Raw genomic sequence first — 27,723 nt, 5'->3', positions numbered from 1 at the left:
AAACCTTCGTTTTGATTGGTTACTTGACAGGCAGTGATTTCAGCTAAACCAATCAATAGTGTTCTTATAACTTTGGGATTTATTTAGCAAACATGGCTGCCAAATCGACGAAAATTTCGTTATCGGGAAAAAATTTGATCTTTTTACTTTGTTTGTGTCTTGTTCAAGGACGAAAACACCATCTTGATATAAAGGTATTAACACATTTGTTGAAGACTCACGATTTTTTTTTGTTATTGTAAAATGAAGAAATGTTACGCGTCAGCGACAAAATGGGTTTGGTCAAAATTATCGCCCAAAATTATCGGTCAAAAGCCAAAAAGGCAAAATTATTTTTGAACCTTGAAATCTAGGCCTAACAAATAATTTTTCTGAAATTTAACAAGCCCTCTTGATGACGTAAGCAGATATTTTGTTTATTTTTCCTATAAAATAACAAGCAGAAAAGAACTATTTATAGACATTGATTTATAACATGACGAGTTGATCAGAAGTATGAGGGACGAGTTGAGACTTTGAGGACAAGATGACCAAAAGTAGGGGACTAGTTGATCAAAAAGGTGACAAGTTGACCAAGTGACAAGTTGGCCACGGGACGAGTTGACTGGATTGCTAGTCCAATATATAAGACGTTACAGGCTTGTTATAGTTTATGTCGGTCAAGCCTGACGTCTAATAGTCATTGCTCAAAAACGCATAGCATCATAAAAAAATTTAAAAAATGTCTATTGCCTGCTAGTCATATATAATCAGAATTGATTGTTAAGCAGTATGATGTAGATGTAGATGTTATCTTGCCTTTCAAGCTTTATTCAAAAGCTTATCTTCTTTTCTTTCAATTTCATACTTAATCATACAAAAAAACTCTCAAACAATGTACTTATCAATTTAAAATAAAATATAAACAATCTATTTTTGTCAATCAGCCATACTGGTTAAGCAAGGTGCTTTACAGATTGATTCCAAATTTTTGAACAGAAAAATATGTTCGAACACACTGACGGTGCATGGGCAATTATTTCGTTAAAAAAATATTCTGTTAGAATGTTCTGACTCAGTTAAACGCTTGCATTTGAATTAGCCAATCAGATTTCGCACACTGTGTGGGCGCCATTTGTTTATTGGCTGTAAAAGGAATTTAAATACATGAGAGGATTTAATCATGATTTTTCGGATGTGACAGTTTCATTATTTTGACAAAAGGTATTTATTTTTTAGTTTTGTTCATAAATAGGTCAAAACTAATGTAAATACACGCTGTCTTAATTGTTTTTCGTTCCGCCCGATTTTCTGGTGGAACATGCTATGGGTTTTTGAGCAATTTCGATATGACGTTGCTTTGCCCAGAAGCAAATATATCTCAAAGCGACGTCTGACATATTTATTATTAATTATAGGACTAACCGGATTGGTTTTAGGTTGACTATTTGCAGAATACTTAAACTAATGCAGTCATCCATTTGTTGGCATCCCTGTGGTTAAGTTTTTATGTTTGAGCTGGTACCCTAAAATTACTGAAGGGAATGGATTGAAATTTCACACACTTGTTCTCTGTGATTATCTAACTTGGGCATAACTCTGTCAGAGTTACCTTTTTACAGTGTAATGTCAATTTCTTTACAGTCAACCACTGAGAATAGTCATAACTCATAAGTCCCATAACTCTTATTTGCTTTTTTGTGTATTTATGCCCCTTGGTTGACTTAAAAAATTCTTGGTTAAGTTTTTGCGTGTAAGCTGGTATCTCCATAACTAAAGAAGGGAGTTGATTGAAACCTCACAGGCTTCTTCTCTATATTTATCTAACAATATTAGCTCAAGTCCCATAACTCTGATTTCCCTTTTTGCATATTAATGCCCCTTTTTTGACTTAGAAAGTATTGGTAACGTTTTTGCGTATAATAGAAATTATTGGTTAAGTTTTTGCGTATATCTCCAAAACTACTGAAGGGAATAGATTGAAACTTCAGATGCTTCTTCTCTTTGATTATCTAACATGATTAGTACAAGTACCATAACTCTGATTTGGTTTTTTGCGTAATTAAGCCCCTTTTTAACTTAGAACTTATTGGTTAAGTTTCTTGTGTGTAAGCTAGTATCTCATACAACAGTTCTGAAGGGTTTGTGCCTTTTTTGTGACAATTTTCTGCTTTCATAAATAATACAGCAGTGATTTACTCGATAAGATATTTCTATGTATCAGGTCACTATCTAGACATGTGATGTTTCAGAATAAAAGTAAAAAAGTCACTGTAATGCAAAGAAAAATATATGTTTACAGCTGTAAGTTGGTACTCATTGTAATATTTACTTCTCCCTATTTATTATTTGTCTTATATGTTTGTTTTAATTTGACTTTTTTTTTATATTTCATATAGACTGATGACAGAAGGCAGTATACACTAAGCAGTTTTGGATTCTTGAAACATGGGACACTTACTGTCAATGTTACAAACTTTGTCTTCCCACAAGCCGCTGCGAGGGTTAACAACAGAACAGTATGATCGTTAAATATAATTTCTCATAATTCGTTTTTTAAAGTATCATGCCGTAAGATTATAAAATGCTTTTTTTCATGAAAATTTTAAAAATGTTCTTAGCAGTAAAATGTTGTGAAGGGAACATTTTAAGAAATAGATTTACATATTGGCAGTTTGCAAATGGCACTTACAATCCATTTAAATTACCAAGAAGAGGTCAAAATATGCACATTTAGCATGAACTACTTTCAGTGTTCGAAATTAGCAGTAGTCCGATAGCCCCTGACTACTAAATTTCTCCTCGGGCTACCATCTTTTCACAGTAATAAGCCCGACCAGGCTACTGTATTTTCAGAGGCAATATAAACAACTGTTTTGAACAAATGAATCGTGCTAGTGAAATGTCTTTTGGGCTATTGAATATTCCAATCTGGTAGTCCGACCAGCCTAGTCGATTCAAATCCTAATTTCTTACACTGAAAGTTACTTTGGTCACAAAGTTTGTTTGTTTGATTGGGTTTTATGTCACACCAACACAGTATAGGTTTTTTGGCAACATTCCAGCTTTACTGGTGGAAGACCTCAGGTGCCCTTCCGTGCATTATTTCAGGCACGAATGGGCACCTGAGAAGAACCACAAATTATCCGTAAGCTAGCTGGGTAGCAAAGTCCCTGTGCGGATTCGAACCCACAGCGGTGAGGGGGCAAGTGGTTTGAAGCCAACGAGTCACTACCTTAAACACTCGGCCACAGACGCCCTAGTCACGAAGTAGAAATATGGTAATTATACTAATATATACTGCAAAATTTGTCATTAATCGCACATAACATGTAAAATAACACTTGAATCATTTTACTTTTTTAAAAAAAATAGTACATTTTTTTATGATTAATTTTTTAGTAATATTTTTTCTCATCTTGCCCGCATGCAGCTTTAATGTTTGCTCAGCTTGCTGACATGCAGCTTTAATGTTTGCCATCTTGCCCACATGCAGCTTTAATGTTTGCTCATCTTGCCGACATGCAGCTTTAATGTTTGCTCATCTTGCCGACATGCAAGTTTAATGTTTGCTCATCTTGCCGACATGCAAGTTTAATGTTTGCTCATCTTGTCGACATGCAAGTTTAATGTTTGCTCACCTTGCCGACATGCAGCTGTAATGTTCTCTCATCTTGCCTGCATACAGCTTTAATGTTTGCTCATCTTGCCGACATGCAGCTTTACTTTTGCTCATCTTGGCGACATGCAGCTTTAATGTTTGCTCACCTTGCCGGCATGCAGCTTTAATGTTTGCTCATCTTGCCGGCATGCAGCTTTAATGTTTGCTTATCTTGCCGACATGCAGCTTTAATGTTTGCTCATCTTGCCGGCATGCAGCTTTAATGTTTGCTCATCTTGCCGGCATGCAGCTTTAATGTTTGCTCACCTTGCCGGCATGCAGCTTTAATGTTTTGCTCACCTTGCGGCATGCAGCTTTAATGTTTGCTTTTCTTGCTGATATGCAGCTTTAATGTTTGCTCATCTTGCCGACATGCAGCTTTAATGTTTGCTCATCTTGCCGACATGCAGCTTTAATGTTTGCTCATCTTGCCGACATGCAGCTTTAATGTTTGCTCATCTTGCCGGCATGCAGCTTTAATGTTTGCTCACCTTGCCGGCATGCAGCTTTAATGTTTGCTCATCTTGCCGACATGCAGCTTTAATGTTTGCTCACCTTGCCGGCATGCAGCTTTAATGTTTGCTTTTCTTGCCGATATGCAGCTTTAATGTTTGCTCACCTTGCCGACATGCAGCTTTAATGTTTGCTCATCTTGCCGACATGCAGCTTTAATGTTTGCTCATCTTGCCGGCATGCAGCTTTAATGTTTGCTCACCTTGCTGGCATGCAGCTTTAATGTTTACTCATCTTGCCGACATGCAGCTTTAATGTTTGCTTATCTTGCCGGCATGCAGCTTTAATGTTTGCTCACCTTGCCAGCATGCAGCTTTAATGTTTGCTCATCTTGCCGACATGCAGCTTTAATGTTTGCTCATCTTGCCGGCATGCAGCTTTAATGTTTGCTCATCTTGCCGACATGCAGCTTTAATGTTTGCTCATCTTGCCAACATGCAGCTTTAATGTTTGCTCATCTTGCCGACATGCAGCTTTAATGTTTGCTTATCTTGCAGACATGCAGCTTTAATGTTTGCTTATCTTGCCGACATGCAGCTTTAATGTTTGCTTATCTTGCCGGCATGCAGCTTTAATGTTTGCTTTTCTTGCGGACATGCAGCTTTAATGTTTGCTTTTCTTGCCGATATGCAGCTTTAATGTTTGCTCATCTTGCTGGCATGCAGCTTTAATGTTTGCTTATCTTGCTGGCATGCAGCTTTAATGTTTGCTCATCTTGCCGACATGCAGCTTTAATGTTTGCTCATCTTGCTGACATGCAGCTTTAATGTTTGCTCATCTTGCAGACATGCAGCTTTAATGTTTGCTCATCTTGCAGACATGCAGCTTTAATGTTTGCTTATCTTGCCGGCATGCAGCTTTAATGAAGACTGGTGCTAGAGGGATACAGCTTTAATGTTTAAGCAGAATTCAGTCTTTCAAATATAAATCCAACAGAAAAAAATGATTTATAAAGTATTTATGTTGTGACTTAATCAAGGCATTATTATTTTATCTTTTACAGTTTGGTTTTACAATAGATGTAAGCAGTAACACAGGTTCTAGCGGATATATGGTAAACTTATTTTAACGTTATTAGTGCTAAAATTTAACACTTGGTCACTTGTAAAATAGGATTTAAAGCAGACTTGTAAAATCAGACTCAAATAGGAAGAAAAATCATTGCAAGTAAAGATGAAATAATATTTCTATAATTTAATGATTTGTTTTGTTTAATTAAAGAACTAAAGGCACACTAAAGAGTTAAAATCTAGGCTAGATAGGATTAAACAAATTACTCCATTGAAGTTGTAGTGTTCCCATTGACAATTTGAAATCTTGTGAAAAAATTGTCTTACTTTTTTTTCTCTATGTTATATGGCCTAATAAGCATGTATATGGCCTAATACATGTATGTATAAAGATGTTTTACAGATTATATGACCTTATAAATATGGTTGTTTATATAAAACCAGATAATTTGTCAAGAATTTTTATAAGGAATATATGATAAAGCAAACATTTGAGTAAAAAAATGCAATTACATATAAAGATTAAATTAAGAATAGAGGTGTATATAGTTTATATTATGATTATCCACTGAAAAGCAGTGTTACAAATATGCAGTATTATAAAGTAGATTTGAGCATGACATTTTAGTGAAGTTTGAACTAACACTGAACTTTTCCTTGATAAAATAGAAAAAAATTGTATTCTTAAAGAACACCCATAATAACAAAATTGAAAATATTGCACACTCAGTTTGATTTAAAAGCAGGCACTATTTATACAATTATTATGTACGAAAACTGGAAAGTCAAAACTGGGCATTTTTTTGTAATAAGTATTATTGTTAAATGGCTGATACATAATATTAAGTTTTGTCGATCCGGTTATGTTGAATGTTATTAATATTACAGGAAGACTATAAAGATGATTGTATTTTGAGAACCAATGATGACCAGCCTATCATCTTCTTCAGAATGGACTTTCAAACCAATAAGTATGTGTTTTTTTTATTAGCTTGACTATTCAAAGATTAAGTCAAGGAGAGTGATTGCACTCACTTTGGTGTCGATGTCAAACGTTGGTTAAATTTTTTTGGCACGCAAGTTGGTATCTGCAAAACTTCTGAAGGGAATGGGTTGAAACTTCACACACTTGTTCTCTGTGATAAACTCGCATAATGGGCACAGGTCCCATTACTCCAGTTACCTTTTTAATTGAGTTATGCCCCTTTTCTTACTGTCAAAGCAAAGAAGAGTCAAGCTTGCTGTCTAACGGACACCACTTGTTTTGTATTGTTTAGCCAAAAGCTTTGTAGTTGCATCAAAGTTTCATTCAGATGCATTGTTAACAGTATCATTATAAGTGTAGTGGGGTTTCATATAGCCATGCCCCTTTTGCGACTCTGAAAAAATTGTATTGCATCGCTATGCATATTTTAATGTGGCCTTATTTGTGTTAAACAAACATATTGTAAAGACATGCTTAAATGGTACTATACACTGACTGCCTCAGTGAAAAAAAAAGATTGTTTTACTGTAAACATTTCTTTTTTTTTTTGTATGCTTTAAATAGAATATTATATTTTTGAAGCTTTATTACAAAAGTTATTTAACAATAGAATAATATTCTTGCCAGAGGCTAGCACAATATAATTGTTTTTCAAGTCATTTAATATATTCATTATTGAACCATCACTAATTCAGTAACCTCTGTGTTGTGTATAACTCTATTACTCATTTGTCAAGATTTTTTACTAATAAACGCTGCCTAGAAACCTTATCTAAACATGCCAAGCTCTATATCTTATCAGTTAATAAATGATAGTTCAGCATTATAGAGATTTTAAGAAAACTTAACACTCTATTTCTCAAATATGATTGTTATATTTATTTCATTCATATCTAATGCTGCATGAAATTAATATATTGAATAAATAAAGATTTTTTTTTTCATTCTGCAATGAAGGTTGTTGATTGAAAGGAGAGGTAAGGAGTTACAGAACATCATTATTAGTAATCAGACTATCGAAGCCTTCTGGAAAACACACAATATGGCTCGTAGAGAGGCGCAGAAATCCATACCTTCTGCTCTAAGCGATACCTACCTCTTTAATGGCCGAACTTCTGGTGCGAGAGAAAGGAGGGAAGTCCTGAATCCTGAACCTGTACCAAAAGCAAACCAGTTAGACGTTAAAGGTATGTTTATGTCCCCTTTTAGGGGGTGGGGGGGGACAGGGGGCATGCAAAACTGTCTTTGTCCGTCCGTCTTACTCTGCATCCGTAGACTGATAAACCAGTGGAAAATGGACGCGTCTCTGTCCTATAGACTAATAATAGACACATTCTAGTTTTAACTATATTTAATTATTTATGAATATTGAATTGTTGTTGTTTGTTTGTTTGTTTTCTTCCAAAAAAAAAATGGTATATGTATTTCTTGCACAGAAGAATTACTCATAAAAATGGGTCAGTTATTATAGTAATTATATGGTGAATATCTGTACCAACATTTGTTTTCTGTTTAATTCTTTTTGTACAAGGGCATTATTATAGTAATTTATTTACAGACTATTTATTATGATACATATTCATTATATTAAAGCAAATTTAATTAATTAAGTCTTCTTGTAAGCTTATGTGGTATGATTCATAATGATCGCTGTGGCGTCATTGTGGTGGATGTTGTTGTCATGCAAAGGCCTTAATGTGCCCATTAATTTTTCAAACAATATTGTCAGTGTGCATGTGTTAGACAAAGGGGGCATAATTTTGAAATCCACTTTTGGAGTTATGCCCCTTTTTACCTTAGAATTTTTGTCCAAGTAGTTATTTTAAGCAGACAAACGTTAACATATCTCTTGTGTAAAATTATAATGCAAAGAGCTTAGAATTATTTCTTAATAAATATCTGCAAATATTAAAAAAATGCAGCTTGGATAAAAAATGACAAAACACAATGTGACATCATTAAATGTAACATTGGAAAACTTAAAGATTATAACATTTTCTAGCAAAATATCACAGATGAGCTGGACAAGTCTTATTCAAGCATTATATAGCATGTTAGGGGTTAATTGATTGTGTGCCTCTGTCCCCCTGACATGTCTTCTCTAATCTGGCATCCTATAAGATTATTTTTATCTTCTTACAGATAACACAACCACTGCTGCATCAGACAGCACTACTGTTGCCAAGGTGACCACACCAGTGCCAGCAAAGACAAAGAAGCCAGCGTCCGTACCTTCACCAATCATCAATGAGTTACCAATGGGACAGAATAAAGAAATCTATTCATTCTATGTAAGTCTCCATATCTTTACAGTGAATACTAAAACCTTCTGCTATCTAACAGACAACTTTAAAAAGTTCCCAATTAAAAAAAAAAAATCATAAGTTATTAATTAGGAATTTTAACCTTACCCTTGCTGGTGACACAAACTGAATCTACCCATGCAGCCAGTGCAGACCAAAACTAGCTGGCGCATCTGTCTGATCATGGTCTGCACTGGCTAAAGCTCCCTGGCGAGAGACTATAATTATATTCGCTGCTTTGTTCATCCGTCCAGCAGTCACTTTTCTAAAATTTATTTAAACCATTGTGGCTGAGGTGTTGCCTTTAAATTGTTGAGGCATAAGAATTGCAGCCACTGTTTATCCCAGCATGATCATCAAAGAAGACTAAATGGGTTTGAATAACTGGAGTCTATGCATCTCTTAGCTACAGCAGGTGAGGTGGTTTTGACCCCTGTTGATGCTATAAATTTGTAACATCTGAGGATAGGTAAAATCATCTTCCCTGTTTCGACAACATATGACTAAAATTGTGTTGGTACACTGTAAAACCAAACAAAATAAACAAAACCATGTAAAATTTACATGTTTTATGCCCCCCCACCATAAAATGGCTGGGGCATATAGTATTACTCTGTTCTGTCATTCCATCATCATCAGTTTCCGTTCATTATCTTGGTAATGGTTGCACACATTCAACGCAAATTTGACATAATGGATATGTCATAGGAAAATGCACAGGTCAAGTTCGTATTTTGGTTATGGTTCAATGATTTTTTTGTCAGAGATATGCCCCCTTACTTTGAGATAAAGGAAATTTTCAGTGTTTGTCCATTTTCTCCCCAACAGTTGTACATGTTCAACTCATATTTAAGATATGGATATATCATAGTAATACACTGGTCAAGTTCAAATTTCGTCATGTTTTGTTGATTTCGGAGTTATTCCTCTTGAAGTTTGAAAAAAAAGAAATTTTTAGTTTCCGTTCATAATCTCCCCAACAGTTGTACACATTCAACTCAAATTTCATATATCGATATGTCAGGAATGCGCAGGCCAAGTTTGAATTTGGTCATGGTTCAATGATTTTTGTCAGAGATATAATTATATGCCCCTTTAACTTTGAAAAAAGGAAATTTTCAGTTTCTGTTCATTATCTTCCTGACAGTTGTCATAGTAATCAACTCATATTTAACATATGGATATATCATAGTAATACGCAGGTCAAGTTCAAATTTGGTCATGGTTTGATGATTTCTGACAAGAGTTATTCATCTTGAACTTTGAAAATTTTTTTTTTTAGTTTCCGTTCATTATCTTCCAAACAGTTGTGCACATGCAACTCAAATTTGACATAAATAGATATATCTCAGGAATAAGTTTGAATTTGGTCATGGATCGATGATGTTGGACAAAGTTTATCTCTCTTGAATGTTGGAAAAAACTTGAAATTTTCAGTTTCCGCAATCTTACTTTTGTTGAAGTATAAGGTTAAAATTGCATGTGCAAGTATTTAACCAGAACATACAAGGCGAGTTTGAATTTGGTTTTCGTCTGGTGATTTTGACAGAGTTATCCTTCTTGAACTGTTTCTGCTCTAACTTTTATAGGAATGTATGTCTGGTTGACATTGCATGTGCTGGTATTTTACTAGAAAATACAAGTAAAGTTCTAATTTGGTCATGGTCAGATGTTTTTTGACAGTTATTCCAGTGTTTCTGCCAGCTCTGATTTTCTGAGGGTCTTTTATGACCCCCTGTATGATATTTTAGGGGTCATTTCAAATTCATAAGGGTCATGCCAATAAATTTAACAAAAATGTAAAAAACAACAGGTAACACTTTATAAGTTTTATTTTCTAAGGCACTTTACTTCTTGCCAGAGAACATTTATGTACCATCATGTAGTCCAACTATATGTGAATAAAAATATTGTTAAATACTTGTTTTTGTGTTTAAATAGTTATTTTAATTTTTTTTGTCAATTTATTCACTTGTATAATATTATATCATCAACAAAATTACACCATTTATAATGGATTGTTTTTCTTTCGGGGAATAAGGGTCATTGTCAACATTTTTTTATATGATACTTCTTGTTGGTCATGGACAACAATAATTTGTGTATTTTTCGTAAAGAAATTGGTCAATCTCCGCTATTTTGGAGCAGGCCGCATTTTCCAGCAGACAGTTAATTCGTTCGCGGAATATGACGACAACAAAATAAATAATTTTGTCTGGGCGCTTTCAATATATGCAGTATCGTATAAATGCAAGCGTTTATTAACTAGTTGAAATTGGCTAAATGCCGGACCACGGACCCGGTAAATTTCATTTCTCATTAAAATTATAGTGGAGCCCACGGTAAACATTCCGTACATTTTTATACTGAATTGACGGTTTATAGTCTGTATATCTGACTCGTGTTGAAATCAGCGACGGTGAAATTCTTGCGTCACAAAATACGCACTAACTAAATTTCATTGCGTCATGGCGGAAAATATAGCGCCAAAAACGCGCTCTGGCAGAAACACTGTTATCCCCCTTGAACTTGGAAAAGATTTAAAAATTCACAATTCCTAATCATTATCTCGGCTACAAATATGCAATATGCAAAAGGTTAACACTGAATAGTTTGTATAAAAATGATTTATGTTAAATATAGAATAGTTTCAGGGCTTTGAACTTAGAATGAAAAACTGGTTTGTGCAAACAAACTGGAAATAAATATTATAACATTTGACATTTTGGCTGCATGCGGGGGCATTCATGGCGTTAAGACACATTTCTAGTATTTTCCTATACCTACTACAGTTTCTGCTGGCTGTGACAGACGAAGCACAGGAAGGCATGTACACCCTGAACTTTCACAACTGTGAGACCAAAAACAGTGAAAATACAGTCTCTTATTCAGTAAGTACTATAAATATTTGAGCCGTGTCACGACAAAACCAACATAGTGTGTTTGCGACCAGCATGGATCCAGACCAGCCTGCACATCCGCGCAGTCTTATCAGGATCCATGCTGTTCGTTTTACCAACCCCTTTACAAGTGGAGAAACTCTGATAGCGAACAGCATGGGTCCTGATCAGATTGCGCAGATGCGCAGGCTGGATGGATCCATGCTGGTCGCAAACGTGACACGGCTCGTATATGCTCCAGAAATTCATAGATTTGAAATAATAATTTCATGATCCTTTATGGATAGATTTTTGTTTGGGAATGAATGTTCATATAAGTCTTTGTGAAAAACTCTAAAATAGAACCCAATAAACAGTAAACAAATTTACAAAAATTACATTGATACTATAAATGAGTGATATTCAAGGTCAAATTTTCCAAATTCATGAAATTTCACTTCAACTTGAGTATAGTTGAATATTCCATGTGCACTTGGTGGTATTTAACCATTTATTGACTCTCATATCATGTTTCTATCTTTAATTATAGATTAAATTTAGGACTCTGTAGCATCATGTTTCTATACATTCAGATTGACATTAGATACTTTATCCCATAAACTGTGGCGCTTTGACGTGACGTCATTTGCGCTATATATAAACATAGCGTTAAAGCGTGCATTGTTAGCGTTACGTTAAGAGTCAATGAAAGATTACTCTTTTTATCTGTAAATGGTTCTAATTTTGAATATGTGATAAATAGAATATTGCATTTGTGTAGATTCAATACTTAATTTATTGAACTAGTTGAATAAAATAATATAATGCTCGCCAGAGGCTCACGTAATATTATGTTATTCAACTCGTTCAATAAATTTAGTATTTAACCTACACTTATTCAATATCCTCTATTTATGATACTGTTTCTATAATTTCAGATTGACATTGTAGAGGTGAACGAGAACGGTAACTATCTGTCTGCCAGTGTGATGCCGTTACCGACACTTTACTTTGCTCTCAGTTTATTCTATGTTGTCATGGCAATAGTGTGGAACACAGTGTTGTGTAAATCTGATGATACCGTTTATAAGATGCACTATCTGATGTTGGTCGTGGTGTTTGTGAAGAGTTTATCATGCTTGTTCCATGCTGTGAGTATCATACTTTATACATAATAATGATAATAATGATTATGATGATAATGATGATGATGATGATGATAATAATAATGATAATAATGACAATGGTAATAAAAATGATGATGATGATAATAATGATCATCATGATAATAATTATAATGATGATGATAATAATAATAATACAGGGCTCGACATTAACGGTTGTCCGACTGCCCGGGACAACTAAAAGTTTGGTCCGGGCAAGTTATTTTGAAAAGCACTTGTCCGACAGGGCAAGTGAAAATAAAAAGCATCATTGACAAAATGCATGTACAAAATGAATAGAAATAACATCTTTTCATTTATAAACATCTTTAAAACAAAAATACACCATGAATTATTATCAATAATGTGAATATACTACGGTCATGTACATTTGTTGATATCGGAAACGGAAGCAAAAATATTAGCATGCGCCGCGGTAAGGTAATTCTCTGTTCTAATAATAGACTATATCTAATTTTGTACAAGGTAATTCCCGGGTTATGCTGTTGTTTAAATTTTGATGTTTGCATGTAAAGATATCATTGAAAATATGTAGATAATCATATTGATCTTTAAATATAATTGTTAAATAAAGTTTTTGCATTAAAAATGATTTATTGTTTAATCTAATATAACAACATTATGAACTTAGTAAACGAAGACTCGTTTACGGCTGTTGACTTGATGATTGAACGGGGAATTTCCTTACCGCGGCGCATGCTCATATTTTTCCTTCCGTTTCCTATATCAACAAATGTACATGACCGTAGTATATTCACATTGAATAAACAGATGAACCGATGTTTTAGAAAAACTACTAAATACAAAAAATATTTATGAGCTTGTTTGTTTTTCTGATTTATACATTTTTACCATTTTTAGGTCAGGACAAGTAAGTCTTAGGTCACGGGCAAGTAGTTTTAAAAACTACTTGCCCGACAGGACAACCTGATTCAAAAGTTAATGTCTAGGCCTGTAATAATGATGATGATAATAATAATGATCATCATGATAATAATTATAATGTTGATGATGATAATAATGATGATGATAATGATAATAATGATGATGATAATGATAATAATGATGATGATGATAATAATGATGATGATAATGATAATAATAATGATGATGATGATAATAATAATGATCATCATGATAATAATTATAATGATGATGATAATAAGGAGATGATGGTGATGATAATAATAATAATGATGATGATAATAATAATGATCATCATGATAATAATTATAATGATGATAATAATGATCATCATGATAATAATTATAATGATGATGATGGGAATAATGATCATCATGATAATAATTATAATGATGATGATGATAATAATGATCATCATGATAATAATTATAATGATGATGATGATGATGATAATAATAGTCATCATGACAATAATAATTATAATGATGATGATAATAATAATGATGATGATGATGATAATGATAATAATAATAAAAAGGATGATAACATTATTATATATAATAATAATAATATTAATAATGATAACAATAATAATAACTTTGTTTACAGAAGGTACATATTAAGACATATACAGATTTTAACACCTTATTTACAATGTTGCCTTCTAAATTATAAAAAAAAAAACAAATACAAAATTGACATGTTTGTATGATAACTGTGTTTGTTTATGAAATAATGGACAGACACGCACCATTGGTCTTCCTCAACCAATAAGTAGCTAAGTGGTAATTGACTTAAAACACTTGCCCCATCACTGTTTTGAGTTTTAATCCCACAAGGGATTGGATTTTTTTATGTTATGAAATTATCCGGGTTGCTTAGGGAAGGTTGGTGTTCTTACTAAATGGTGGACGAATTCTCCCAAAGTAAAAAACCCTTTAAACGGGTTTGGTACCGGGAAAAACCCCAACAAAAAAAAAAAACAAACATTTAAAACGGGTTTTTCTGATTATTTTAAAAATATGACCAAAACCCTTTTTTAGTTTTGGGTAAAAAAATTTTCTTTTCAATAATCATAAATGAAAAAACATTTTTTCTGCAAAAGCACCCTGGCTTTTTCCCGTGGGGAAATTTTTCTCTGGAATGGGGGTTCCAGTATTGAGTCGCGGGGGGCCTTTTAAACAATGTTTTTTTAGCGTTTTTAAAATTTAATAAAAACTGTTTTTAAACTGACGTCTTTTAAAGGGGGGAAAATTAATTTTGCTTGGGAAAAGACGCATTTCCCCCTTTGGGTTTAAATTATACGTTTTAATTTAGTAAAGAGTTTATTGATAAAACCCATTTTTAATTTCCGGGGAAACACCCAAGTTTGTTAGGGGGATCCCCTTGGGAGGGGGTATTTTAATCTGAAACCCCAAACTTATGACAGATTTTTTTTTAAACCAAAATTGAATTTTAAAAAAATTTTTACGAAAATTGGTGGTTGTTTTTTTTTCCAGTTTAAACAAACCAAATTTTTTTCCCAAAAGGCGGTTTTTTCTTTGAAGATTTGGGGGGGCCCAATTTAACTGCTTCACATTGCCTACCCGGGAAATTTTGTATTTATTGTTCATCTTTTAAAGGTTACTTTTGGTTAAAACTGAAAAGTCTATGTTGCCTAAAGTCTAAAATTTTGGTGGGTTTGAAAAAATGGGGGCCAGCTCAAAAATCTCTTTTTAAAGAAAACCAAAATGGGGCTTTTTACTCTGTGTTTGTTTTTATTTAAAAAAATTCAAAAAATTTAGGGGAGCAATTGCACTAAATTTCCGTATAAAGGGTTTTGCGGGCACTCTGTTTTAAATTTTTTTTGGAAAAATTTGGGTTTTCCCCAAAAACCGATGTGGGTTTGAAAATGAAATTTTTTAAACTTTTTTTTCCTTTTGTGTTTTTTATAATTTTGGGGTTTACAGGCCCAAAAATTTTCTGAGTTTACTTTTTTTTCCCCCAAAAGGGTTTGTTTGGGTTAGTTTTTCCCCGTCCTCCTTTTTTTTGGTCAATCCGTTTTAATCCATTAATTTTGTTTTCCCTTCATCCTCAAAATTTTTGGGGGGGATTCCCAGTGAAAACCTTAACGAGGGGATCAAGTCCATCCCTAGTTTTGTCCCAAATTTGGGCCATAAGTTTCCGCTTTGCTGCACAAAAATGGCGGACAAAAGCTATTAAAAAAGAAATATCTTTTTGGGGCTTTCACAGGTTAAAAAACTTGCTGGTTTGGAATTAAAATAAAAATTTTTCCCAGAAGTAAAATCAGTACCATCCCTAGTTGGGGCTATTACCCCTAAATTTCCATTTTGGTTTTTGAATTTTTTTAAAAGAATTTGAGGAGACTTGTTTTTTTAAAAAATCTTTGATTGGTTAATTTATTTTTTTTTCGGGGCCCAGGGGACCCTTTGTTTTTTTAAAAATCTTTTCTTTTTGGTCCCGGGTTTGGGCATTCTTTAAAAAATTTTGTACTGTCAGATAAGAAAAAGAACTTTTCCTTATTGTTTTTTCCCCCTAAAAAGGTAAATTTTTTTTAAAAATGTTTCTTACCTCTTTATCCCTTTTAGAAAGGGAAAGGGTATATAAATTTTATTAATTTTTTTATTTAAATGGCTTTTTTTCCCTTGATTTATTGAAAAAATTTTTTTATTCAAAATTTTAGAAAAATAACCGGGAAATTATTGTGAAGGAAAGGGGGAAAAAGGGGAATTTTTCACAGTTATACCAACATGGAAAAGGAGATTTTTATACTATAGATTTTTTATTTGAAGCGCTAATACTGTTGTTGGAGCAGATTGTACTAAACTTGTATTGGTGACAGTTTCATTTGTCCCTGGTAGGTACAAAATACTAGATTTGTTATGTTGTGGAGCTTACTGTTTCCAGTTTGTCTAAGGTAGCGCTACAGATAATACTAGATTGTTATGTTGTGGAGCTATACTGTTTCCAGTTGTCTGGTAGGTACAGCAATACTAGATTTGTTATGTTGTGGAGCTATACTGTTTCCAGTTGTCTGGCAGGTACAGCAATACTAGATTTGTTTATGTTGTGGAGCTATACTGTTTCCAGTTGTCTGGTGTTACAGATCAATACTAGATTTGTTATGTTGTGGAGCTATACTACTTTTTCCAGTTGTCTGGCAGGTAACAGAAATACTAGATTTGTTATGTTGTGGAGCTAAACTGTTTCAGTTGTCTGGCAGGTAAGAAATACTAGTTTTTATGTTGTGGAGGCTATACTGTTTCCAGTTGTCTGGTAGGTACAAGATATACTAGAATTTGTTATGTTGTGGGAGCTATACTATTTCCAGTTGTCTGGTAGGTACAGATATACTAGATTTGTTATGTTGTGGAGCTATACTGTTTCCAGTTGTTCTGGTAGGTACAGATATACTAGATTTTGTTATGGTTGTGGAGCTATATACTGTTTCCAGTTGTCTGGTACGTACAGAAATACTAGATTTTGTTATGTTGTGGAGCTAATACTGTTTCCAGTTGTCTGGTAGGTACAGATATACTAGATTTGTTATGTTGTGGAGGCTATACTGTTTCCAGTTGTCTGGTTAGGTACAGAAATACTTAGATTTGTTATGTTTTGTGGGAGCTATACTGTTTCCAGTTGTCTGGTAGGTAACAGATATACTAGATTTGTTATGTTGTGGAGCTATACTGTTTCCAGTTGTCTGGCAGGTGAGCAGCAATACTAGATTTGTTATGTTGTGGAGCTATACTGTTTCCAGTTGTCTGGCAGGTACAGATAATACTAGATTTGTTTATGTTGTGGAGCTATACTGTTTCTATTACTGTTTTGTTATTGTTGTGGAGCCAGTTGTCTGGCAGGTACAGAAATACTAGATTTGTTTATTTGTGGAGCTATACTGTTTCAGTTGTCCTGCGCAGGGGGGGGGGGTACAAATATACTAGTAGTTTGTTATGTTGTGGCAGCTATACTGTTTCCAGTTGTCTGGTAGGTACAGAAATACTAGATTTGTTATGTTGTGGAGCTATACTGTTTCCAGTTGTATGCCGTAGGTACAGATATAACTAGATTGTGTATGGTTGTTGAAGCTATTACTGTTTCCAGTTGTCTGGCAGGTACAGAAATACTAGATTTTGTTATGTTTGTGGAGCTATACTGTTTCCAGTTGTCTGGTAGTTACAGATATACTAGATTTGTTATGTTTGTGGAGCTATACTGTTTCCAGTTGTCTGGTAGGTACAGAAATACTAGATTTGTTATTGTTGTGGAGCTATACTGTTTTCCAGTTGTCTGGTAGGTACAGCCATATACTAGATTTGTTATGTTGTGGAGCTATACTGTTTCCAGTTGTCTGGCAGGTACAGCAATACTAGATTTTGTTATGTGTGGAGCTGTTTCCATGTTGTGTAGCATATACTAAGTTTCCAGTTGTCTGGCAGGTACAGATATACTAGATTGTTTGTATGTTTGTGGAGCTATACTGTTTTCCAGTTGTCTGGCAGGTACAGAAAATACTAGATTTGTTATGTTGTGGAGCTATACTGTTTCCAGTTGTCTGGCAGGTACAGAAATACTAGATTTGTTATGTTGTGGAGCTATACTGTTTCCAGTTGTCTGGCAGGTACAGAAATACTAGATTTGTTATGTTGTGGAGCTATACTATTTCCAGTTGTCTGGTAGGTACAGATATACTAGATTTGTTATGTGTTGAGCTATACTGTTTCCAGTTGTCTGGTAGGTACAGATATACTAGATTTGTTATGTTGTGGAGCTATACTGTTTCCAGTTGTCTGGTACGTACAGAAATACTAGATTTGTTATGTTGTGGAGCTATACTGTTTCCAGTTGTCTGGTAGGTACAGATATACTAGAATTTGTTATGTTGTGGAGCTCTATACTGTTTCCAGTTGTCTGGTACGTACAGAAATACTACATTTGTTATGTTGTGGAGCTATACTGTTTCCAGTTGTCTGGTAGGTACAGAAATACTACATTTGTTATGTTGTGGAGCTATACTGTTTCCAGTTGTCTGGTAGGTACAGAAATACTACATTTGTTATGTTGTGGAGCTATACTGTTTCCAGTTGTCTGGTAGGTACAGATATACTAGATTTGTTATGTTGTGGAGCTATACTGTTTCCAGTTGTCTGGTAGGTACAGAAATACTAGATTTGTTATGTTGTGGAGCTATACAATTTCCAGTTGTCTGGTAGGTACAGAAATACTAGATTTGTTATGTTGTGGAGCTATACTGTTTCCAGTTGTCTGGTAGGTACAGAAATACTAGATTTGTTATGTTGTGGAGCTATACTGTTTCCAGTTGTCTGGTAGGTACAGATATACTAGATTTGTTATGTTGTGGAGCTATACTATTTCCAGTTGTCTGGTAGGTACAGAAATACTAGATTTGTTATGTTGTGGAGCTATACTGTTTCCAGTTGTCTGGTAGGTACAGATATACTAGATTTGTTATGTTGTGGAGCTATACTGTTTCCAGTTGTCTGGTAGGTACAGATATACTAGATTTGTTATGTTGTGGAGCTATACTGTTTCCAGTTGTCTGGTAGGTACAGATATACTAGATTTGTTATGTTGTGGAGCTATACTGTTTCCAGTTGTCTGGTAGGTACAGATATACTAGATTTGTTATGTTGTGGAGCTATACTGTTTCCAGTTGTCTGGTAGGTACAGATATACTAGATTTGTTATGTTGTCGAGCTATACTATTTCCAGTTGTCTGGTAGGTACAGATATACTAGATTTGTTATGTTGTCGAGCTATACTGTTTCCAGTTGTCTGGTAGGTACAGATATACTAGATTTGTTATGTTGTGGAGCTATACTGTTTCCAGTTGTCTGGTAGGTACAGAAATACTAGGGATATATGTTTGTTGAAAGGGGGAGGAGAAATATGTTACACATTACTGACAAGATCCTTTTGGGGCAAGTTTTCAGGTTTTTTCCTGAAATTCACTTTTTTCTCCACTCTTGAAAGCTGTCTTTTTCAGTATAAAACCAATTGAAATAATACTAAATTCCGGGTTTTCAGCTAATATTTTTAACTTGCACCTTGGTAATAATTTGGCAGTTTTCATGCTTTACATATAAGGGAAGATCTTAGATGTCCTTAAGAACATTATTTATAATCAGTCACATCAGTACAATAATCAAATTTTTTCTAGCAAACTGGATAGCTTCAGCGTATGAAAGGCTCAAAAGTCCCTAGAGCAGTTTAATATCTACACTGTTGAGTCAAAATTTAAGGCAATCGTGTTCATGTAGACTACAGCGTAAAGTTATACCAGTGCTAGTTTCCTTTGTGGAAGCAGGACTATAATTCATTCAGGGCTCGAATCTTTGATAATTTGTATGCAAGTGAGACACTCTTACCACTATGCAACTGCTTTCCTGTGAGCATATACTATCTACAGTGCACTAACAGACTTAAAATAACATGTTACGTTAGGGCTTTAAAGAGTGATTGTAAAAATGATGGATTGAAATGATAAATGAAAGTTTTGTATCTGAATAACAGTTATAAATATATAAATGATTTCTATTTATAGGTCAATTAGGCATTTGCAAGAGGCATCAAGAGCCGATGGCAAAGAAGAATTTAGTCTCACCAAATTGAAATTATTTAGACAGTTTTATATAATGGTAAGTAATGTTTATATTTTTCCAAGTGTGTTCTACTTGTCTAAATTAATGAGTTTAGTTTAAATGTTAAGAATTTTTAACATCTATTTTACATGTACATTTTATTACACAAAATAAATATCTTGAGTTTTCTTGCATTTATTTCCCTTTGTTTTGCCCCAATTTCAAAGAAAAGGGGGTATATTGCTTTGCACTTGTCGGTCCGTCGGTCCGTAGACCAAATGGTTTCCGAGTGATAAATAAAGAACCCTTAGGCCTAGGAACTTCAAACTTGGTACGGTGATTGGTCATGACCAGTAGATGACCCCTATTGATTTTTGGGTCAAGGGGTCAAAGGTCAAGGTCACATTGACCTTGTAAGCAAAAACGGTTTCCGATCAATAACTAAAGAACCTTAAGGCCTAGGAACTTCAAACTTGGTATGGTGATTGGTCATGATCAGTGGATGACCCCTATTGATTTTGATGTCAAGGGGTCAAAGGTCAAGGTCACATTGACCTTGTAAGCAAAAACAGTTTCCAATCAATAACTAAAGAACTTTAAGGCCTAGGAACTTCAAACTTGGTAGGGTGATTTGTCATGATCAGTAGATGAGCCCTATCGATTTTGGGGTCAAGGGGTCAAAGGTCAAGGTCACATTGACCTTGTAAGCAAAAACAGTTTCCAATCAATTACTAAAGAACTTTAAGGCCTAGGAACTTCAAACTTGGTATGGTGATTGGTCATGATCAGTAGATGACCCCTATTGATTTTGGGGTCAAGGGGTCAAAGGTAAAGGTCACATGGACCTCTTGGGTAAAAACGTTTTCTGATCAATAACAAAAGAACCCTTAGGCCTAGGAACTTCAAACTTGGTATGGTGATTGGTTATGACCAGCAGATGACCCCTATTTGATAGGTAGTTTGATGTAGTAACTTAAGAAAAATCAAATAATAAAATAGAAAAACAACAAGAACAACAACACAAAAAAAGAAGCCTGAAATGTAATTATATGCTAAAGGCACACTTTACTATTGATATTGAAATTTGTGTATTTCAGATTGTGTGTTATATATATTTCACAAGAATTATTGTGTATTTATTAAAGGTAGGTGTTTTCTTTGCACTTGTATAATTTTATTATGATTTTATGTGTAAGTTTTATGTGTATCAAGTGTAAGAATGATATTTAGTCAAGCCTGTGAACAAAGGCAACATGTCTGTCCAGTTGGCTCAATAGGTAGAGCGTTGGACTGTGAATCAGGCGACCCAGGTTCGATTCTCAGTCAGCGCAGGTCACTTTCGTTGTGATTGATCTTGAAAAGCTTTTTACAGTCATTTGACTGGCATGTACAGAAGTTTCATTTCCTTGCGAAACTGAAGGCAACTAGTACTGGTAAACTTCTTGACAGTCTGCCCAGGATCAATGTGGTGGTTGAACTGTGCTCTGGTGAATTCAATGTGCCTTACTGTCGTAATCCGGAGTATAAACTACCAAAACCACCACCAAGGCAACACTTAAAGGAGATCAAAATGGTCCTTTTAGACAAGTGGTCCTTATTTGAGGGTTACTTTGTTTATTCAGAGATGGTCTTTAACTCAGGTTTGACTGTAACTGATAAAAAGTTTTGATATGTTTGAGCAAAGATTAGAGCCATTCTAAAAGAGAGTTCTACTAAGGTCAAAAAGGTGTTAAAATATTAAATTCTTGCATAGATCAACTTTAGTACTTAAAATGATAAAAAACAATAGATAATAAAGTAATAAACTTGAACTGTTAAAGTCAAATTATTCATAGACTTGCTTATCAGTAGCTCTGATTCAAGAGGGTTTCATTTTTTTATAATCAAAATTGTTTTATATCTCATTATAGATGACCGTGCCATTCCAATATGAATGGTTGAACGAATTATTCCGGGAGCTGGCAACAATCATGTTTTTCATAATAACGGGTTACAAGTTTAAACCTGCGGCTGACAATCCGTACCTGCGGGTCCCGACGGAGGAAGACGAGGAAATGGAGATGGATGAAGTGTAAATATCAAGTATTTTATACTAATTATATCCCCACAAACAAAGTTTAGGGGGGTACATAGGGGTCAGATTGTTGGTTGGTCAGTTTGTCCGTAAGTCGGTTCACATCCTGGTTTCTAGACGATAACTAGAGTTTGGAATGAGTTATTGTAATCAAATTTGGTATATAGCATCCTTATGTAGAGACCTTGGTTTGTATTGCAATTATGACCCCTGTGGCCAAGGTCAAGGTCACTGTTACTAAAAATAGAAAAATGGTTTCCAGACAATAACTAGAGTTAGGAATGAGATATTGTAATCAAACTTGGTGTATATTAAACTTATATGAAGAGTCAAGTTAGTATTGCATTTGGACCCCCTGGGGTCAAGGTCACTGTTACTAGAAATAGAAAAATGGTTTCTTGACAGTAACTAGAGTAAGGAATGAGATATTGTAATTAAACTTGATTTATAGCAAGTTTTTTTATGAAGATCCTGTTTTGGATTGCAATTAATTGAAATATAATTCTTTGTACACAGTTGATACTTCATTTACTATAGTTAAAGTTTTTTTTCAGACCCATTATTTTTCAAAAAGTCAAAGTTGCTGGTTGGGTTATCAATCACCTTCAGTGATAGCTCAATTGTATTCTATTTTTGACTTACTGGATGTGATGCGTACATTGCTTAAATAGATACTTAAGTTTATAGTTCATGTTATTGTTCACTACAGACAGATAAAAAGATGGACAAATCCATCTAAGATACATGTACTTAGTGTTGTATATAAATAGCTTAGATATTGATTTGAGATTGAAATACAAACCCTGGAATTATCCATGATAATGCATCTTAACTTAATGATAACTGGACATGATGATGACTATACATGTAATTATTCAAACCACTTGCCCTTCACCGCTGTGGGTTCGAATCCCGACAGGGACTTTGGATTCTTTCATGTGAGGAAGCTATCCAGCTAGCTTACGGAACGTCGGTGGTTCTACTCAGGTGCCCGTTCGTGCCTGAAATAATGCACGGAAGGGCACCTGAGGTCTTCCTCCACCAGTAAAGCTGGAACGTCGTGATATGACCTATACTGTGTCGATGTGACGTAAAACCCAAAACAAAACAAAAACATGTAATTATCTTGATTTGTTTGGTAACTTTCAGAATAATCGGAAAATCGGCATCTTTGGACACATTAAAGAAGGTGAATCAAGGTAACCGCGACGAAAGTACAGGACCAAAACTACGAGAAAGCAGTCACGAGTATGATTGACATAAACTGTCACCATCACGTGTTTGACTGACATAAATTTTCCGGTCTTTTATGTGTGATTGACATACATTTTCCAGTCATATTATATGAGATTGACAGAAACTTTCCAGTCATTTATGTGTTGTTGACATAAATTTTCCAGTCACCTCTGTGTGATTGACATAAATTTTCCAGTCACTTATATCATAGACATAAATTTTCCTTGTAATAAACAATGAGGGATATGTGTATATATTTCTAAATTATCGTACTGTGGTATTATAAAGTATGGTGGAGCAGAAAGGACAAAAATAACAAGAAATTTATTTATTATGTTTATAGAGCAGTATTATGATGTACATATAGACAATATTTACTATACTATGAAACTGATGTAAAAATATTAAATCACCAAAATTTATGACCAATATGTGATATGATATGTGCATTTATTTCCAAAATTGTTTTATGAATAGTAAAATGAAGTATGGTGAAAAAGAATGGACATGAATGAAAAGAACTTTATTAACTTTCAAAGGGACAAGAATAATATCATTTTGTTATTAATGTAAGAAATTGTGTGCTCAAACATAAAGTTATACTTATATCCAAATGACCAGTCTTTTATTGTATTGATCACTCCTGTCTTGAAAATAGATTATACTGAAAGTTTATATGCATCCAGATATCACCTTTTTACGATCCTTAAAAACATTGTTATTTTTTAAGTTTGCTATTTGACTTACAGATAATGTATAGGTAACTTTATGTAAGTCTGAAAGATGTAAAATGTGTTCTAATGTTTAAAGGTAATGCACCAATTTATTGTAATATCAGCACCTTGCTACTCTGGGATTGAATACCAAAGGGATGGAAACGAGCCATGTTTTACCTTCCATCTGTCACAGCACTGCTTAGTTAATGTTAGAGTTTTAATTTTGGTACCAAAACAGCGAGAGATATGTCCAACTGGTAGTATTGTGGGCATTAAGTGGGCATTTTACTAATGAATGTCCCTTTATGGGATTAACCTTCCAATAGATTAAAAATCCAAATATATAACTCCCCACTATTCCCTGGGGAGGGGGCATCATGATGCATTAACAAATGCATTCACATTTTTCTTGTACAATTTTAAACTGCATAAGAGTGGTGATATTGTTGAATGTAACAAAATTATTTAGTCTTATGACACTATAAATATTCTAATTTAATATATTGTAAATTTAGAAAATTTTCAATTTATTGTCAAAATTTTGTATGTTTTTCTCTTCTACTCTTTTTCTATTTGATGTATAGCTATTAAAGATCCTGTAACACATTTTTTTTTTCATGGTTTTATTTCATAAATATGATGCTCAAATTAAGATTTGTCAATTTTTTAAGTTCCAATAAGCATTATTTATAAAGATATTACCGAATTTAACATTTCATGTTAATTAAGGGAGGTAATTAGAAATTAATTGTCTATAAAATCAAAGTCAAATTTTCCAATAAGAACTGAATGTAAATATAATTTATTGATTAAATATAATATGCACAAATATTTGCAGTAAACATTTAACATATTCTTCGATGTTTGAAAATTGCTTTATTTGCATAATTATATACATATATATTTTTTTGCAAGTGTGGTACACACAGTAACAATATCAATCACAAAACATACAGGATCTTTAATTCACATGTCAGTTAAATATTTACACAAGTCATAAATTCAGATTATTGACTTAAAACCACTTACCTCTCACTGCTATAGGTTTGAGCCGCATCTTCAGATAATGCATGCTAGGAATCTATCCAGCTAGCATATGGAATGTTGGTGATTCTATTCAGGTGCCTGTTTGTGCCTGAAATGATATAGAGAGGGGCACCTAAGGTCTTCCTCCACGAGTAAAGCTGGAAAGTCGCCATATGACCTTTTATGTGTTGTTGCGACTTTAAACCGAACCAAAAAAAAATCATTGAGTAGTTTACACTGTTAACACGTGTCTGTCAAATTTTTTTACACATGCATTAAAGTATGTTCCATTTTTCTATACTCTGTACATACAGTAAGACAAATAAGTACTGTTCAAGATGTAACTTTGTGTATTTATGGACTTAAAACTTTTGTTAATTTAATGTCCTTTCTAAAAAGAACATATTTAAATTTTAGAAAATACATGAATATAAGTAAATTTTTTAAAGAAGTTTTGAAATATAAATTTTGATCTTGATGCTCAATCTATCAATCCTTTATGAACATGGGACCTGGCTTCGAAGCCTTAAAACTTGTTTTCTGAGCTCAGTCTCAAATGTCAGGATGTTCGTTGGTCAGTATACAATCTATGCAGGTTTCTGACCAATCAAATAGCTGTGAAAATGTTTTATAAACTTTGTGTAAACTTTGTCTAACATGTTTCTACAGAGAGAAGAAATATAAGGGTTGACGTAGAAAATGAATTTGTGTATATATACATTTCTGTGTTTAGTGAATTATTCTAGTCTTACCTTACAATCAAGATATTGCACATGGAGCTTTCAGGGTCATTCTTTCATAGGTCATAAACCTTTATTAATACTTCAGTGATCAGACAATTTCATTTTATGCCTGACATGACATCTGGTATGGCAATTTGAAATCACTACAAAATTTTCTAATAAATCATTCAGTTTTAGATCAGTTGCTTTAAATCAATATATTATTGTTATATGTTTTATCTTATTATTTATAGCGAGTTCGAACGGCCTGCTTGCAAAGCTAAATGCTGTTGTAACAGTATCTTATGAGTGGAATATAGAATTTAAATATTTGAAGAGGACTATAAAATTTAGATTCATTACGTGGAATATACAATTTAATTATTTTACGTAGAATATTGGATTTAGATATTCCATTATTGTATATACATTGTATATAATTATGAATGCTTAATTGTACATATTAATTCAACTAGATTATTATTATTGAAGATTTGTAAATTATTGCTTTTCTTATTGATAAGCATGTGTCCAGTATATCCAGTAAGACAAAACTCATAGTAACATGCGATCAAATTCAAGTAATTTTGTGGGCATACAATTCTGTACTTTTTTTGTCAAAAAAGGTCATTTTCGTTAATTTTAAAATTTGATGATAGTTTAAAATGCAAATAATTTTATGCAAAAATAATGTTACAGCCCATGATGAAATGAAAAACTATTGGATCTTAAATTCGTGAATTTACTGATATAGAAACTTCAAAACATAGTGCCCCTGAAATGATGATTATTTTACAGTACTTGCAAATACATTACCTAACTGGTAAAATAATTTTTCAAGCTCTTCATGAAAAATTAATTTCTCATCTAGAAATGTACATTATCGTAGGTCTGATACTAGTTATTTCTTTAGTAAATTTGAGTTGGATAAGAACAAAGCTTTGTAGTCAAAATTTTGTCTACAGTTATCCCCCTCCCTTCACAACTAAGCATAATTATGTCTCCCTGAAAGTAGGAAAATCTTGTCCGGCCTTCACAGGTCAAACTACTGGTGGGATTTCAATGTAACTTTGCAATAGTGACTAAACATAGTTTTGGGAGACATATGTTTTTGTGACAAAAACCCTTCTAGTTATCAAGTAAAGTACACCTTTGACTATGTTTATAAACCAATTGCTATACTGTATTGATCAGGAGAACAATTGTTTTTTGCGTATTTTTTGTTTGATTGCAAAACAGGATTGATAGATTCCTACTCTGACCTTTAATTTGAATATCAATAGATTTAGCCACAAACATTGTCACGTCCTCTTTTGTGAAAAAATTACTATTGTAATCAATTAATCTTATACCTAGAATTAGACAGATAAGGGATCATGCATTTTAGGTTTATAAAACAGTAAACAGGACAAAGACAAACAAGAGCTTTTTGAAAAGGGGTCATGGTCAATATCTAAACAATAGCCTCATTTTGAAATATTTAAATATGACATTGACCCTTAAATTATGTTGAACTTTCTCATAAGTTCACGTTTGCTATAAATTCAGGAAATTGTGATTGAATGTATGGGAAGACATTTGAAATGATTTTAATTTAATCAGAATTAAGTTATATTAATTTTTTAATAAGGTGGAGCAGTTAGTTCTGTAAGCTTAGCTTTAGATGTGTACAATATTAGTGTTATCCACTCACTTAATAGCGTAATACCAAATGTTATCCACATACTGGATGGTATTATATCTGTTTTATTGACACTGAAGTAATATCAGTTTTATTCACAAAGTGATCATGATATAAAGGTGACACCCTTGCACCTAATATTTGTAAATTGTGTCTGTTGTCATTTCTTTATAAACTTATTGTTACCATCTTGCTTCTTCTATCTCTTGATTAAAATTGTAAAAATTA

The 27,723-nt window shown here is 33.5% G+C and overlaps 1 protein-coding gene across 1 annotated transcript; it reads left to right on the top strand.

Moving 5' to 3' along the window:
• Window positions 1-41: 41 nt before the first annotated feature.
• LOC132749461 (protein GPR107-like) lies at window positions 42-27,723 on the top strand. The gene is made up of 19 exons (XM_060739207.1): window positions 42-194; window positions 2,379-2,498; window positions 5,157-5,207; window positions 6,052-6,134; window positions 7,106-7,335; window positions 8,291-8,439; window positions 11,244-11,342; window positions 12,269-12,481; window positions 16,469-16,479; window positions 16,770-16,899; window positions 17,478-17,731; window positions 18,166-18,231; window positions 18,523-18,588; window positions 18,877-18,942; window positions 19,231-19,296; window positions 20,004-20,097; window positions 21,138-21,185; window positions 21,951-22,111; window positions 23,264-27,723. The coding sequence occupies exons 1-19, from the start codon at window positions 93-95 to the stop codon at window positions 23,370-23,372; spliced, it is 2,118 nt and encodes a 705-aa protein (XP_060595190.1). The 5' UTR covers window positions 42-92; the 3' UTR covers window positions 23,373-27,723.

Source organism: Ruditapes philippinarum, unplaced genomic scaffold, assembly GCF_026571515.1.
Source record: "Ruditapes philippinarum isolate M1 unplaced genomic scaffold, ASM2657151v2 ctg671_1_1_1_1, whole genome shotgun sequence".
Taxonomy (NCBI): Eukaryota; Metazoa; Mollusca; class Bivalvia; order Venerida; family Veneridae; genus Ruditapes; species Ruditapes philippinarum.
Note: the sequence above shows the minus strand (reverse complement) of the source record. Positions and strands in the feature narration are given on the sequence as shown.

Coding starts and splice junctions, on each gene's coding strand:
- LOC132749461 (XM_060739207.1), top strand. CDS start 93: ATGGCTGCCAAATCGACGAAAATTTCGTTATCGGGAAAAAATTTGATC. Junction 16,900..17,477: donor ATACTGTTTCCAGTTGTCTG/GTACGTACAGAA, acceptor TACTGTTTCCAG/TTGTATGCCGTAGGTACAGA. Junction 20,098..21,137: donor TTAGACAGTTTTATATAATG/GTAAGTAATGTT, acceptor TGTGTATTTCAG/ATTGTGTGTTATATATATTT.